Genomic DNA, 16,090 nt, shown 5'->3' with positions numbered 1-16,090 from the left:
GAGAGAGAGAGAGAGAGAGAGAGAGAGAGAGAGAGAGAGAGAGAGAGAGGAGAGAAACTTTATCTGTGTCTGTGGAGAACGACAAAGTCAGAAAGAAATTGAGCATGCAAGCACCCAGTTAGTGGGTGCATAGTGTGATGGTTGCTTTTAGGCATCAGCTTGACTCCATTATGGGATACCAGATAGCTGGTAAAACATTTCCCCCTGATGGTCACAGAGTTTCCAGAAGAGATTAGCATTTAAGGTGGGAGAAGATGAAATCAAGGAAGATCCATCCTCATCAGCCTTGGCTGTCATCATCCCAGCCTCTGAGGGCCCAGATAGAGCAAAAGGACAGGACCAGGCATGGTGGGACTCACCTGTAATTCCAGCACTCTGGAGGCTGAGGTTGGAAGATTACCAAGAGTCTGAGGCCAGCCTGGACTACAAAACAAAACCCTGTCTTAAAAAGAGAGAAAGAAAGAAAGAAAGAAAGAAAGAAAGAAAGAAAGAAAGAAAGAAAGAAAGAAAGAAAGAAAGAAAGAAAGAGAAAAAGAGAAAGGAAAGGAAAGGAAAGAAAAGAAAAGAAAAGAAAAGAAAAGAAAAGAAAAGAAAAGAAAAGAAAAGGAAAGAAAGCTGGGCGTGGTGGTGCATGCCTGTAATTCCAGCAATGGGGGCAGCTGAAGCAAGAGGATCATTGTAGTTTGAGACCAGCAGAGACTACAAAGTGAGGTCAAGGACAACCTGAACCGCATAGAAAGACCCTGTCGCATAAAGACAAAAGAAAGGAAGGGCCCTTTGCTGAATCACTTAGTTGAACTTGTAAACTTCTCAGGTTGACACAATGAACAACATCCTACAGTGGTAAGTAGGTCTTTTTCAGCCCAAGATGCAGAATTCCCGAGTTACTTAGTCAAGCCTCTAGGCGCCTCAGGTTGATACGATGCACAAACCATCACATTAGTTCTTTCTCCTGGTAAACCTGGATAAAGCTCAGCCACTGAATGAGGTGGAGGCTGCCTTGTATCTATGGTATCAGTTAGCTCTGGCTGCATAACAAACCACTTCAAAGTTCATTGGCTGGAAAGAACAGTTAGGTGTTATTGAGTTTGTGGGTGGGCTGGGCAGCTCTCTCTCACCCTCATTCTCTGGCCAGTCGGCTTTGTCCTTCTCTGGGCAACAAGAGAAATTCACAAGAAGCAAGCAGACATTCAAGGCCGCTCAGTCGAAACTGCCGCTTCAGCCTCGTTCTATGGCCTCATCCTATTGGGGTCATGGCAGCCCAGACTCAAATGAAAGTTAGATGACTTAGGGTATGAATACTGGGAGACGTAATGAGTTGTGGCCAGTAATGTAATCTACTACCTGCAGGTAAGAGAAGCTGAGAACAGAGCCTAGAAGCCCCCCTGGACCAAGCTGGTTGTACCGAATGGGAGGAGCAGAGGCAAGCATGGGTGTCGTCTCAGAGGGCAAGAGACTAGAATAGCAAGAGGTGGTGGAGACAGCTGATTGAACGTGACCCAGTGCAAGCTGGCAGCGGGCAGTGCCAAACATCTCTCCTTATCCCAGAAAGAGGTGGTGACATGGTGCCCAGGGTCATGAAGGACCACCTCAGACCAGATCTGTTCTGAAATTCAGGAACAACTTTGAATGTTGTTGTTGTTGTTATTCAAATCATATTATTGTGAACTTTAGCCATTTGTATTACAATTTTACTGTTTTTTTGGTACATCCTCTTGCCTCCTGTATTGATTTAATTGCTATTGTATTTAAAACAACTCATATTCTTACTGTAAAGATTTAATTTAGGGCCAGCGAGATAGCTCATTGGACTAAGTACCTGCTTTGGCAAGTGCAGGGACCAGGGTTCAATCTCCGGGCACACAGAGCCAGTGAATTGAGTCCAGGCATGGTGGCACACGCCTATAACCCCAGCACTGGAGAGACTGAAAACAGGAGGATCACTACGAGTCTGAGCTGCATAGTGAGACGCTGTACCAAATACATAAATGGAAAAAAAAAAAAAAAAGATCTTGGGGCTAGCGAGATAGCTCAGTGGTCTAAAATGCCTGCTTAGGCAAGCACAGAGACCATGGTTCGATTCCCTGCACCACATGCCATGGCAGCTCTGTCCCCAGGGTGGGCTGAGCCAACCACAAAAAAAAAAAAAAAAAAAAGATTTAATTTAGCAGTAATGCATGAAGCCATGGACCTTTGTTTTAGTTATATTTTTGTCTAATGCCAGAGTAAACTATATAGCCTTCAGGATAAAAAATGTATTCATATTATTGAAGACAGCCTGAACTACACAGTGAAACCCTGTCTCAAAAAACAAAAAAGAGTGTTGCATCTATTTGCATAGAGATCAAAAATAGGCAAAACAGAGTTATGTCCCTGTGTGTTGGAGGTGAAGTTAAACTCACCTACAAGAGAAACATAATACAGAAGAATGAGATGGGGGCAGAAATGGGGTAGGTACTGGGGGGCTTTGGATGGTGGGTAAATGTTTTCTCTTTTAGAACAGCAGTAAATAAGGTACGTGCTTTATACCCTTTCTATGTGCAAGGCATAAAGATAAAAAAAATATGGTGTGTATTTAAATAAAAAATATTTATTATAGTAAAAGACACAGGCTTCCCTTCATTTATAACACATTCACCGCATCATTCTCACAGCTCAGAAGCACTTCTTCAAGTCCTCCTTCAGGAGCATATTTAGTTGTGGCTGCCCTCATGTCCTGAATCAATTCAAAATGTTTACCTGTCATGGTCATCTTCACTTGGGGAAGGAGGCAGGAGTCATATGGCGCCCGATCTAGTGAATAAGGTGGAGGAGGACACGCCGTGTTCGCTTCCCCTGGACTGCACCTATCAGTGCTCTGTACTTTTGGTCATGCCTTGTAAAGGTGTTTGTGAGAGAGGACTCCCAGAACAGCTTTAAAAAGTGGCAAGAGCAACGGGATGAGTGTGTTCAAAGCAAAGGGGGAGTATTTTAAAGCAGATTTATAACAATATCTTTCACGATAAGAAAGGAGGTTTTTTTCTAACTTAGTCACATTTTTGATCACCCACCCCTTGTATTATGTAAATATTAAATTTTTAGAAAAATAAATACCAAAAAAAGGGGGGAAAAGGGGGAAGGAAAGGAGAGAGAGAAGAAACACTCTTGCCATAATAGTTATTAAGCAAAAACACAACAAAACTATGTCAGAAACCTCCTACCCGTAACATGCGAGTCCATACTTGGATCCCTTTCGCTGCACTTTGTTTTTATTTTATGTTATGTTGTTTTTAGTAAGGGTCTACAGGGTCTCACTATGTAGATCGGACTCGCAGTGATCCGCCTGTGTCCAGCCTTTCAAGAGCTGGGATTACAGGCTTGCACCCAGTCTCAATCGCTGTCTCAGCGTACCCCGGGGGCAGGGCCAGCACGGCAGTCCCGGGATCGAACCCCAGCAGCTGTGTCTACCTAAGCAGGTGCTTTAGTCCGCTGAGTTATTTGGCCGGCCCTCGTTGCTCTTTGGAAAGCCCAGTCTGGATGGTCAAGCCCACTGTGCACATGCTCTTCCCGGCCCCTAGGTGGCCCACGCAGCAGACAGATGCAGAGTAGCGACTGAGGAACTCCCAGACTGAGACCTCTGGCAGGACAGGATGGCAGCAGGACGGGGCGCACAGCTGCCCTCAGACAGCGGGGAGCTGACCCCAGCGCCGTGGCCCTGGCGTCGGGCTTCCCCACAGACAACCGGATTCCTGAACCTGTTTCTGCCCTCTCTTTTCATGCATTGCTTCTGTTGGAGGATGTCAGTACAATCCAGGCTCACAAGTTTGGAAAAGGGAGAATTGTTTCAGTGGCTGTTCCAGAGAATCCTGCATAGTCCTTATTCTGCAGCACGTGTGTCCAGCGGGCCTGTAACCTCAGCCCTACAGAGGCCACGCATGAGGACCACAAGGGGGGGCCCACCTGGGCAACTTAGCAAGACCTGGTCTCAAATTTGTAACAGAGGGTTGCGTTTTGTTGTAGACTCTGAAAACACACAAAGTTCTCTACTCTGTTTCACTAAACCACATTTCCTACCTTGCACTGTGTACTGAAAGTAGATTTCTTTGCAGGTAACACTTAAATGGGTCTTTCTCTTTGCACCATCTGACAACTTCTGTCCTTTAATGAGTGTCATTAGATTGTTTACACTTACTGTAAATATTTATGGCTCATGAGGACAGCACCATGCATTACAACAAAGACTGTGAAATTCATATTATTTTGTTAAGTGAAATTCTGTATCACTTGTTATTTTTCTGCTTTAATACTATCTTGTACTCTCTTTAAAAAACAAAAAAAATTTTTTTTTAAATTATGGTTTAGTTTTAAATTTACTGTCTTTTTAGTTGTTTTTGAATTTTTCCATTTAGTCTATCTCCCTCTCTCCATCTTTTCCTCCTGCCCTGCTTTTGGCTTGAGTATTTTTAGCTCTATTTTTCCTTATTATTGGCTTATCATTTATACCTCGCCTAAAATTTTTGTTTAATATTTTACTTAATATTTGAAATATGCCTTTAATTACTGTCTAATCTCAAATAATATTGTACCATTTCCCTTAGAATGAGTCCAACAGCAGTGTACACCCAATTTTTCTCTTCCATATTTTCTATTGTAATGAGAGTTGTTTGTTAAGTATTGTTAGCATACATTTTAGTTTTATGCTATATTATAAACTCTTAATGTAGGACTAACATAGGACTGGAGGAGAAGATTGATAGTAGAGTACTAGGCTTTTGGTTCAATTACCAGAACCACAAGCACCAAAATGCTTGCTACTATTAAACAGTCAGTGGTCTTCTAAGTGACTCAAATAGGAAGAGAAATCCTTCTACATATACCTTCTTTACTTTTTATCTTTAGTTCCCAGTATATATCCAAATTTCTGTTTGGTGCCTCTGAAGTTCCTTTTGACACCCAACATAGGGCATCTTTCCACACGAGGTCTCCAACACCAATGGACATGCAATCGCTCAACCTAATCCTGACACTGGTGGAGTGAGGACGCACTGTGCCCGTGGAGACCTCAGAAGCCAGAAGCAAACGGGACGCCCACTCTGCTGCTCCACCAACTCCACACTCCATGCTATGAACCCCTCCAGTTCTGTACTTACAAGAACCATTTATAGAATCAAAAAACATTTGAGTTATATTTGCTGGTTTATTAGAAATGATTGAGCTGAGGAAATGCCAACTGGAACAGATACTTAAGGAAGGTGTCAGGAAAGAGGGTGGAACTTCCCTTACCTCTCTAAATGCTGCCCTCCCAGCACTCTACTGCGTTGAACTTGGGAGATCCCTGCATTTTATTCAATAACTTTTAGCCAGATGTAATGCCTGCTATCCCAGCATTCAGGAGGCTGAGGCAGGAGTATCATTATGAGTTCGAGACCAGCCTGGACTACTGTCTTGGTTACTCTTCTCTCATTGCTGGGGCAAATACCTGACACTCAAAATGAAGGAAGGAAAAGGTCTATTTAGCTCACAGTCAATGGGGTTTTCAGTCCACACTCAACTGGCTCCAAGGCAGAGCAGCACATAGCAGAGAGCAACCTTTCATGGTGGGGGCAAAGAGCAGAGAGCAAAGGGAGTGGCAGCAGCTCTGGCAGCTAGCTAGCCTCTCTTCCCTCCTTACATTGTAATGTAACTTACCAGCCCCAGGGCAGGTGCAACATCCACACCCACAATAATCAATCACAAACTCCACAAGCCATCCCATGACTACATGAGGCTTTGGGGGGACACTTATACACAAACCATGACAGCTACAAAGTAAGCTCAAGGCCAGCCTCAACTGCATACTAAGATCCTCTCAAAAAAAAAAAAAAAGAACTTTTATAGAGCTTGATCTCTGGCTCTCCTTCTTGTCCCTGAGGTTGGTGGGTGGAGCAGCCACTTGGTCTTTCTAGTGAACAGACACTTCCTGCAGGCCCATCCAAGTCACCCTAACTATGTAACTTCAGATGTGAATTAAAAAGCTCCTTATGAATACTAAGATACTTCTAGCACTTAGAAAGTCCCAAGGGTTTTAGTAGCTGTGTGCCAGGAACTGGGAACAAATACCTTTTTCTTCTTTCTTCCATGCTGGGGATTGAGCTGAAGGACTCTGTACTTAAACCATATTCTTAAATCCCTTTTTAATATTTTTATTTTGAAATAGGGCCTCACTAAGTTGCTAAATTGCTCAGGTTAGACTCAAACTAATGATTGTCCTGCTTCAGCCTCCCAGAGTGCTAGGATTACAAGCCTGCCCATGTGTCACAACTGCTGATTGAATGCTGGACATCTTGTGTAGGAGCCTGAGCAAACAGTAAGCCTGCCTAGAAACGGGCACTCCTCTTCTGTCCCATTGTTAGTGTGGGAAGCGGAGAGCTAGGGCTATAGTCATCTATTCTCTGGAGGAAATAAGGCCAATGGCACTGGTGGCTTTACAGGAGGAACCAAGTCTTGAACTGACACACTCACTCTGGCTTGCTTCTGCTGTGCTTTGATGTGTAACGGTGCACCAGGAAGGCCTTTGTCAGATGTCAGCACCACGCCTTGGACTTCCCAGCCTCCAGAACCATGAACTAAATCTCTGTTCTTCATAAATGACCAGTCTTTGGTTATGTTCTCATAGCAACAGAAAATGGACTAAGACAGTGACCAGTCCTAGCCCCCAGGCCTGTACCCATGAGGGAGGCTTTCTCTGGCCTCCTGCTCTCCTCTGATCTTTCTCATAAGCACATGCCAGAGCTCCAGGGAGACTCTCATTGAGTCTGCAGTGTTCCAGTTACTCCTCCACTAGCCAGCTGCTACTCAGTCTCTAGGCAACTTGCTGAAACATTTAGCAAAATTACATTCACTTTTCAGTAGCACTTGGAGCCTCTTCTTGTGCTGTTCTACGCCCGGTGTGCCACACCCACACCTCCTCTTTCCTGGGAGATACCTGCTCTTCTCAGATTCCAGCCCAATGAGCTGCCCTGCTGCTTCAGCTCCCCGGTTGGGTCAAGAAAATGTTTGCTTTTTGTAGTTTCCCTTTTGCTTGCTCTTCTACTGGCTAGAAGAGAAACTGCTTCCCAAGCTTCATCCTGCACTTTACATCCCATAGTCATTTGGAAAATGTTGGTTCACTAAGTTATGTAGTTTCCCAAAGTCAGTGTTATTATACAGCACCGAAAATCACATCACCACTGTTACTTAACATCAGCAGAAAGAGTCTTTAAATATTGAGGAGCTGTCAAGTGTGTGATGGCAGATACAAGGTTTCCCAAATTTCCAGCGCTCAACTTGAAAGCTTGAATTTTATCATTGGTAACACATACTGCCGGTTGTTTTCTTGAAGTGACAGGCTCATTTTGTTCATTTGTAAAAAAATATCTGTTAAATACTCAAGTCTAAATGACCATAGTTTGATGAATCTGGTCTATATTTCAACTAAAAACAAGTGTTCCAAAGCTTGGATTAGAGCTCAGTGGTAGCTTTTGCCCAGCATGCCCAAGATGGGCAAGGTTCTAGACTTGACTGCTCAGCACAGAAATCAATCAATCAATCAATCATGTTTCATAAAGAAAAGCAACTCAGTCAACTCCCAGTTCAACTAACTGTACCAGCACAGTCCTGCTAGGAGCCGATACCCAGTGTGCAGCAGATCCCTTCACACATATTCCCTGGTTGTCACACAGACCTTCATGTAGAGAAAATCATTCTCAAGGACTAAAATATAATAATGGAAAGTGAATTAATGGTATCTAAAAAGGCATGTGACAAGATAGTGCATGAGGCATGATTGTAAAGATTCCCTAGGTTATTTTCCATTATTTCTATGTCTTTTTGAGACAGGACCTCACTATGCAGTTCAGGCTGGCCTTAAGCTCACTTTGCAGCCCAGGCTGGTCTCCAAGTCTAAATAATCCTCCTGCCTCAGCTTCTCAAGTGCCGGAATTACAGGCGTGTGCCACCACTCCCAGAATTCCTAGGTCACATTTCAGGGCCTGGAAGACCACTTTTTTTTTTTCAGATAGGGTCACCCTATATGATGCAGGCTGGCCTTGAACTCACTATGTATACCATGCTGGCCTCAAACTTGTAGCAATCCTTTTGTCTCAGCCTCCCACCTTCTGGGACTACAGGCATGCACACCACACCTGACCCTTAAAGAGCACTTTTGTTGAGACCACTGGCTTTTCACTTGGGCCTGTGTGACACAGTGTGTGTGTGTTTGTGTGTGTGTGTGTGTGTGTGTGTGTGTGTGTGTGGTACTGGGAATTAAACCCAGGGCCTTCATCCTGAGCTTGATCCCCAACCCTTTTTAAAAACATTTTATTTTGTGAGAGGCTCTCACTAAGTAAGTTACTTGGGTTGGGCCTGAACTTCTGATCCTCCGGCCTCAGCCTCGAAGGGTGCTGGAATTACAGCTGTGCACTGCCACACCTAGTATAGGTGTCTTTTCTCATATGTCCAAGAGGTGACTTCTTTTTTTTTTTCATCTATTTAGTACAGGGTCTACAGGGTCTCACTACATAGATCGGACTCTTAGTGATGCTCCTGTTTACAGGCTCCCAAGTACTGGGATTACAGACATGTGCCACCACGCCCAGTCTCAATCACTGTCTCAGAGCACCCCGGGGGGGGGGGACACAGGCATGGCAGACCTGGGGATCAAATCCCGGCCACTGTGCTCTGCCTAAGCAGGCACTTGAATCTGCTGAGCTATCTGGTCAGCCCTTGAAATGACTTCTTTAATGTTGGTGAGCCAAAACTCCTGCCCTCAGATTGTACTTATGCAGAGTTCTGTGTGTCCAGTGAAGAGCCATGAAGATCGATGATACTTGTACTACCCCACCTCCGGTCACCTTCCCCACACCTCAACCACCCTGCTTCTTCATCCCATAAGCACTGTATCTCTAAATCCTATCCTCAGCAAGCAGATTGGAGTTTTGCTTTTTTATCTAGTTTTGGCCACCACATCCACAATCTCTTCCTTTTGCAAAACTCATCTTTTCTGTGATGGGCATACTTCCCAGCAGGCACAGAGGGCGTGATCCAGCTGAGTAATAGTATCATTCAATATCCTGTAAGGATTCAATTTTTTAAAAAATAAAGATATTGTAGTCTCAGTATGTTTCTGCTGTTGATTTCTAGTTTCACTCCAATGCGGTGTGAGAGCTCGCTTTGCAGGATTTCTATTTCTTTGGATACATTTTATTGTCTTTATTGCTGTTATGGCCTATTTTGAATTTTTAAAAATTTTCAGAATAGAAAATCTGTGAAAAGAGAGAGGGAGTAGCTCAGTAATTGCTAAATTTAGGGGGGAGGGATTGGGAGATGACAGCTAGTGGGTAGAGTGTTTTGCTTTGGGATAATAAAAATGATCTAAATTTGATTGTGGTCATAGTTGTACAACTCTAGCAATATGCTAAAAAGCTACTGAATCGTACACTTTAAATTTGTAAATTGTATAGTATGTAAATTTTAATTCAATAAGACTGTTCCTTAAAAAAAATAAAGGAGAAGGCTGAGGATCCAGCTCAGTGGCAGAGAGCTTGCCAAGCTTGAGCAAAGCCTTGCACTCTATTCTCTGCACTCCTGGGCCCGTCCAGACCTGGTAGGCCACCATCCTGCCTCGTGACAAGCTCCCTGTGTGGGTCTTCCACCGCAGAGCTGAAGTGACCCTGCTGGCTGAGCGTGCAAAAATTTCAGCTGCATACACATAGGGTGATGAGAACTTTCACAGAAACGCACCCAATCATGGTGGAAAATTCTGTCTTTAAAATTTGGGGGTTTTGTTTTACAGCACTGATGATGGAGCCCAGGGCCTTCACACTGAGCTATGTCCTTGGCTCTTTTTCAATTTTTTTAATTTTGAAACAGTTTCTCTCTAAATCACTAAATTGCCCAGGTTGGGCTCAGACTTGCAATCCTCCCGCCTCAGGCTTCTCATAGCACTGGAACTATAGATATGCAGCACCATCACTGTTTAAATTTTTAATTCTCCATAGAGGAAAATCATGCATGGATTTCTCTTTGAAATAAACAAGAATAAAGCAATGTAGATACAGCTAAAGCATCCGTAGACCACAACCTCTAGTGCAGCTCCCAGACTCAACCCCTAGAGGCTCTCAGAGTTCAGTAAGCATAGTTTCATTGTATTGTTTGTGTTTTGAACATTCTACCTAAGCTCTACAACAAATGTGTCTTTCTAAAGCTCACAAGCTTTTGAAATAGGTTTCCCCTCCTCAGCTGTCCTGTCAATTTGAAGATGGCTCTTGTAAAGTTTTTTCTTGTTCAGTGGCAAGGCCGAGCAGATCAGTTAGCTATGAGTCTGGTGGCTGTGGTGAGATCCCCTGTGAGGGCAGGGAACTGAATGTCTTACCTGCTGTCTGATGGACAGAGCAGCTGCACTTCCAGCGACCCTCAAGCCCGCAGGTGGGACAAGGTCCCAGTGGTAGCCTCGGGTTGGGGCAGGCTCATACCCAATGTCTTTCTTTGCCACACCTGAAGCATGCTCTGGGAGAGGCTCCTGTGGTGCACTGTTGTCTAGGTTTAACTCTGATAGGATCCCCAAGAGCCACAGCCAAGAATTGGCATTTAAGTCTAGGGTACTGTTCTTTATCCTGTTTTAATTGTTCCTCTCTATTGTTAAAGACATGGAAGGCCAGATTAAGTAGGTCTCCCTGTGGGGTCTGAGGGCCAAGGTCTATGTTTTTTAGGGTGGCATGGATGTCAGGAGCAGACTGGGAAATGAAGTGGGAGTTACTGAGGGCCATTCCCTCAGGGGATGAGGGTCAACTTTGGTATACTTGGTTAAGGCATCAGTAAGGTGAGAAAGAAACTTGGTGGGGTTTTCATCGGGGTGCTGGGCTAGTTCATGGAGTTTGTGGTAATTGGTGGCCTTGTGTGAAATTACTCTAAGTCCTGCAGTCAGGCAGCCAGCCATAGTGGCCACGTTACGTGGGCTGAGCCATTTGGCCCCTGACAGTTCCAGCGGGGGTCAGCGTCTGGAATCACAGCTGTGCCTCCAGGGTGGTCAGGGCTGGTGTGGTGCCTCTGGTCCACATTCACATGAGTGGCCTGCCAGAGCTGGATCTTTTGCTGGGAAGACAAGGTAAAGATTTTAAAATGGTGGGCCGGGGAGATGGCTCAGTGGAATAAGCGCTTCCCTGGCAAGTGCAAGGGCCTGAGTTCAATCCCCGGTTCTGAAAAAAAAAAAAAAAAAAAAAAGATTTTAAAATGGAGTTTATGGGAACTGAAGGGGAATTGGAGCTCCTTTATATAGTTATGGGGATCAGCAGAGAAGGCACCTAACCTGTGAGAAATGTAGGATAGAGCAGAAAATGTAAAAGGACATGAATGCCAACCAGCCCCTGGGGGCCGGCCTGTTCCCAGAGGAGAAGAGGTTGGGGCTGAGGAAGTGGTGGCTAGGTACAAACGGGTGGGGGAAAGCTGGCTGCAAGATGGTGGTGGTGTGCAGGGTGAGACTGAGTAAAATGTGAGGAGAAAATGGGGATGGAGGAGTGGAGGAGGAGGAGGAGTTGGATGCAATGGAGGGTGAGGTGTGTGACAGAGATGATACAAGAGGATCTGGATGCTGAGGATGGCTTGAGGGTGTGAAGGAGGAGCAAAGGCAGGAGGAACATCGTAGAGTCTGGAGAGGCATCAGGTATAGGATTAGGCGGGTTGCGTGGTGATATTCAGTAAGCCAAAAGTATTTTGGGGGGGTTGGAGACAAATATTTTCTATGATGACCAAATTAAAGGTGAGATGAAATCATCTCTCTTTGCAGTGTCACAGAGTGAGAAATGTCTGTTAGTCCATTGGATTATCACCTACAGGACAGAGGGACATCCCGTTGTGGGTGCAAGAAAATGAGAGAATGCCCTGGGATGAGGGGGAGTCCTGACATGGCTGCGAGTTATAAGACAGAGAGAGAGAACTAAAGAATGAGAAAACCAGGCAGGAACTCCCAAACAAGAGGGGCTCACCAGTGAGGATCACAGTGGATCCGTGAGGGACGAAGGCTTGTGACAGCAGGGGCGCAGATGAGAGAGTAAGGAGGGAGGAGAGGAGGCTCATTGCTGGGAGAAGCTCAGACTGGGATTGGTCCCAGGGGCTAAACGCCCTAAGATCCCCAGAGAAGCTACATTTCTCTGGAAGGAAGAAGGCAGGCAAAGTATTTACTGGACTGGGTTGGGGTGGAGCTTGTAGGGGCCGTACAGCTTCCTACCAGGAGCTGATTGGGGAAGGCTTGGCCTGAGTGTGGAAAAACGGAAGAGGAAGTTCACAGTTGATCTAGGGGAAGAAGACAGAAGTCAATCCAGGAGCAGCTCATCCTTGGGTTCCGGATCCCAGGCCACGCTGATCTGCTGTCCTGATGACCTGGCGGACTGCTGCATGGGTGCAGACTGACGGCTCTTGCGGCCTTCAGCACTTTTTCCTTCTCCAGCCTAATGTTCCCTCTTTCGCTGCCTTTGACCAAGGCTACAGGCTCGGCAACACTCATGCCTCTCTGCGCCTGAGAATCTTGAACACAGATGGACTTCTCCCAAGCCTCCAGGTTCACCAAGCTACCGGCCTGTAAAGAAGAGGATGTGCAGGTGAAGATGAAGGAAAACTGACCAGGAATTGATAATAATTGACACCAGGGGAGGGACACAGGGAGAGAAGTATATTATTCTGTTTGCTAAAAGCAAAGATTTATATTTCCACAATGAGAAAATAGGGGGAAGAATGAATAGAGTGTGTGAGATAGGTCTCACGTTATGTCCTGCGGCATGGATGACACAATGCATGTAGCTTAAGGGCTATCAACACTTATGAAAATATTTTTTTTGTTTTTTTTTTTTTAAAGGAAATCAAGAAACTAGTCATGGTGGTACAGGCCTGTAATTCTGCACTTGGAGAGACTGAGACAGAAAAATAAAAAGTTAAAGCCCAGCCTGGACAACCTAGAAACTTATGGAGATCCTGTCTCAAATAAAAAATAATTTAAAAAAAATAATAACTAGGAATGTAACTTAATATGGAGTTCTGTGTTCAATTCTCAATTAAAAGAAAAGAAAAGGATAAAGCAGCCAGGTGTGGTGGCCCACAAGGGGGCCCACACTTGTGATCCCAGCATTGGAGTGGCAGAGGCAGGAGAGTCGCCATAAATTTGAGGACAGTCTGGCCTACATACTAAGTTTAAGGCTAGACTGAACTACAAATGACACACCTTTAAAACATGTTTTTGGCCTTTTGGCTCTCTGAGCAGCATCATGGCGGTAGGCAAGCACAAGTGCCTTACAAAAGGTGGCAAAAAAGGAGCCAAGAAGAAAGTGGTTGATCCATTTTCTAAAAAAGACTGGTATGATGTGAAGGCGCCGGCTATGTTCAACATAAGAAATATTGGAAAAACACTTGTCACCAGAACCCAAGGAACCAAAATTGCATCTGATGGGTTCAAAGGCTGTGTGTTTGAAGTGAGCCTTGCTGACCTGCAGAATGATCAATTTGCCTTTAGAAAATTCAAGCTAGGCCACCAGGGAGATTGCTCAGTGGAATAAGTGCTTCCCTGGCAAGCGCAAGGGCCTGAGTTCAATCCCCGGTTCTGCCAAAAAAAAAAAAAAAAAAAAAAAAAAAAAAGAAAATTCAAGCTAATTTCTGAAGATGTTCAGGGCAAAAACTGCCTGACTAACTTTCATGGCATGGACCTCACCCAGGACAAAATGTGTTCCATAGTCAAAAAATGACAGACCATGATCAAAGCTCATGTTGAAGTCAAGACTACCGATGGTTATTTGCTTCGACTGTTCTGTGTTGGCTTTACTAAAAAACACAACAATCAGATATGAAAGACCTCTTACACTCAGTACCAACAGGTCCGCCAGATCCAGAAGAAAATGAAGGAAGTGGTCAATAAACTGATTCCAGACAGTATTGGGAAAGACATAGAAAAGGCTTGCCAATCTATCTACCCTCTTCATGATGTCTTTGTCAGAAAAGTAAAAGTGCTGAAGAAGCCCAAGTTTGAATTAGGAAACCCCATGGAGCTTCATGGTGAAGGTAGCAGCTCTGGAAAGGCTACTGGAGATGAGGCTGGAGCTAAAGCTGAACGAGCTGATGGATATGAACCACCAGTGCAAGAGTCCGTTTAAGATCCAGATTTTTAACAATGATAAATAAAGTCCTATTTCTGAAAAAAAAATACAAAATAAAAATTAAAAAATGTTTTTGGAAAAAGTAAAATAAAAAGAATTAAGATGAATTACGTACACGTACCAACTCCTCATGATGTATATAGTAATAAAAATAAAATTTTTTAAAATAAAAAAGATAAAAACTAACAAAAAAAATCAGAAACTTTCGGCAAATCTTAATTAGATTTAAGAAGAAAGCTTAACTTCCCCAGAGCTACCCAACCTGGGCCTCCTTCCTGGGTGACAACCAGGAAGTCAAATCATTTGGAGGACAACTGCTCAGCACCAAGGTCAGGATTTAACGGGCTCTGCGGCTAACTACTCCAAGGGATACATCAGTCTTCCTCCCGAGCGGCTTACTATTATTTTTTCATTACTTACGGTGATTATTTCATTGATAGTGACCATACCAATTTTTTAACCTCAGGTATAGAAACAAGCGACCCGGTGCTGCTTCCCAGAGGACGAGAAATTAACCTGATGAATTATACCTCCCTGCACAGATCTATAAGTGATGACCTCATATTTTTCCAATTTGTCTTTCTCTTTTTGTTTCACTCTCCCCTCAGTGGTACAAGTGGCCAAAGAGTATTGCTCATTATTTACGTGCAAACCAGGACTACAGGGCTATAGTCATCTATTCTCTGGAGGAAATGAGGTCGATGTTCTCTTCTGCCAGCTGCATATATTATTGACCTGGTGGCCCTCCCAGCCCTAAGGGCTTCCTGGTCTGCCCTCACTGTGTACGTACCCAGGCGCTGTAGTAACATATACCGTATATCATGGTAATGTGAAAACAACCTGGGGCCTCCAGCGTTACTCTCTCTGGCTTTCCTCCAATCCCTGTGAATCTCACTGAGCTTCTGCTAAGAACTGGGAGCCCAGAACTAGCAGGCAAACAGGACCTTGCAGAAAATAGGAATAGCAGTACTCAGAGGCAAAGGCAAGCCAAAAGGATTTTTTGGGGGGGAGGGGAGCTGGCTCCAAATGCCTTCAGGGCAGGTTTGGTTGGCTTGAGTTCTGGGGATCGAACCACAGCAACCTGAGGCTGACTGCTTTGTTGAAGCAGCCACTTGAAGAACTGAGCTAAGGGGCAGGGCCCCATGGCAAGCCAAAAGGAATTGCGTTTCACCATGTACAAATACAAGCCTCTAAAATTTGCATGAACAGCTAACCTGGAGGAGAATGACCTGCCTCTTCCCCCAGCCATGTTTAGGGCCTGCGCAATTCTTTCTCCTTTTCCAAACATTCAAGCAGTACAGGAGGCGCGGTATGCAGTGCTCCTTCATGATGGTTTACTTCTTTTTCCTTTCATTTAATCTTTGCCTTCTATTTTTTTTTTAATTACAGAAAAGATAGTGATCATAAGAAAAAAAAAATCAGAACCGAGCAGTTACCCCGGTACTGTGGGAGAGTGAAGCAGATGAGTTGTGAGTTCATTCCCAGCTTGTGCAACTTAGGTAGAGGATGCTGGATGTAGCTCAAGGCAAAGGCCCAGTCTCGGTTGCAGGCTCAGCACACCTGGGGGCAGGGCCAGCGCTCTAGTGCCCGTTTGGAACACTGGTCCCTGCGCTTGCCTAAGCAGGCACTTAGTCCTCTGAGCTATCTGGCCAGCCTTAAAAAACTTTAAACAAATAAAAACTTGTTTCCAGTCAGGAAAAAGGCCTGACATCCTCTCAAAGGTACGCATGCCCTTCAGTAGCCCTTTCTTCCCATCATTCATTTACGTAGCCACAGTATTTTGAACTATTAATATGTGCTGGGTGCCTCACAGGCATCAGATACACAAAGTCATCAGAATACGATTCATCCCCTAAAAGAGATCAACCAGTAGAATAATGTAACTCACAAGTTTACCCAGTTCTTCTGTACATATAGTATGTATTCTTTATCTACTAAGATAGAATTATACCATAACT

General features: G+C 44.5%; 1 protein-coding gene and 1 pseudogene across 1 annotated transcript in view; one reads left to right on the top strand and one right to left on the bottom strand.

The window, feature by feature from the left end:
* Uri1 (URI1, prefoldin like chaperone) overlaps window positions 1-13,252 on the bottom strand; it is a 97,477-nt gene extending 84,225 nt beyond the window's left edge. Inside the window, exons 1-2 of the mRNA XM_012515896.2 lie at window positions 13,208-13,252; window positions 12,404-12,568 (exon numbers count right to left, since the gene is read on the bottom strand). Of these exons, the coding sequence (XP_012371350.1) occupies window positions 12,404-12,568; window positions 13,208-13,252 (210 nt within the window). The remainder of the gene's footprint in view (window positions 1-12,403; window positions 12,569-13,207) is intronic.
* On the top strand, window positions 13,251-14,129 carry LOC101588117 (annotated as a pseudogene).
* Window positions 14,130-16,090: the final 1,961 nt, after the last annotated feature.

Source organism: Octodon degus, unplaced genomic scaffold, assembly GCF_000260255.1.
Source record: "Octodon degus isolate 3935 unplaced genomic scaffold, OctDeg1.0 scaffold00083, whole genome shotgun sequence".
In the NCBI taxonomy this organism is placed as follows: domain Eukaryota; kingdom Metazoa; phylum Chordata; class Mammalia; order Rodentia; family Octodontidae; genus Octodon; species Octodon degus.
The sequence above is the reverse complement of the archived record's forward strand: the minus strand, read 5'-3'. Positions and strand labels throughout refer to the sequence as shown.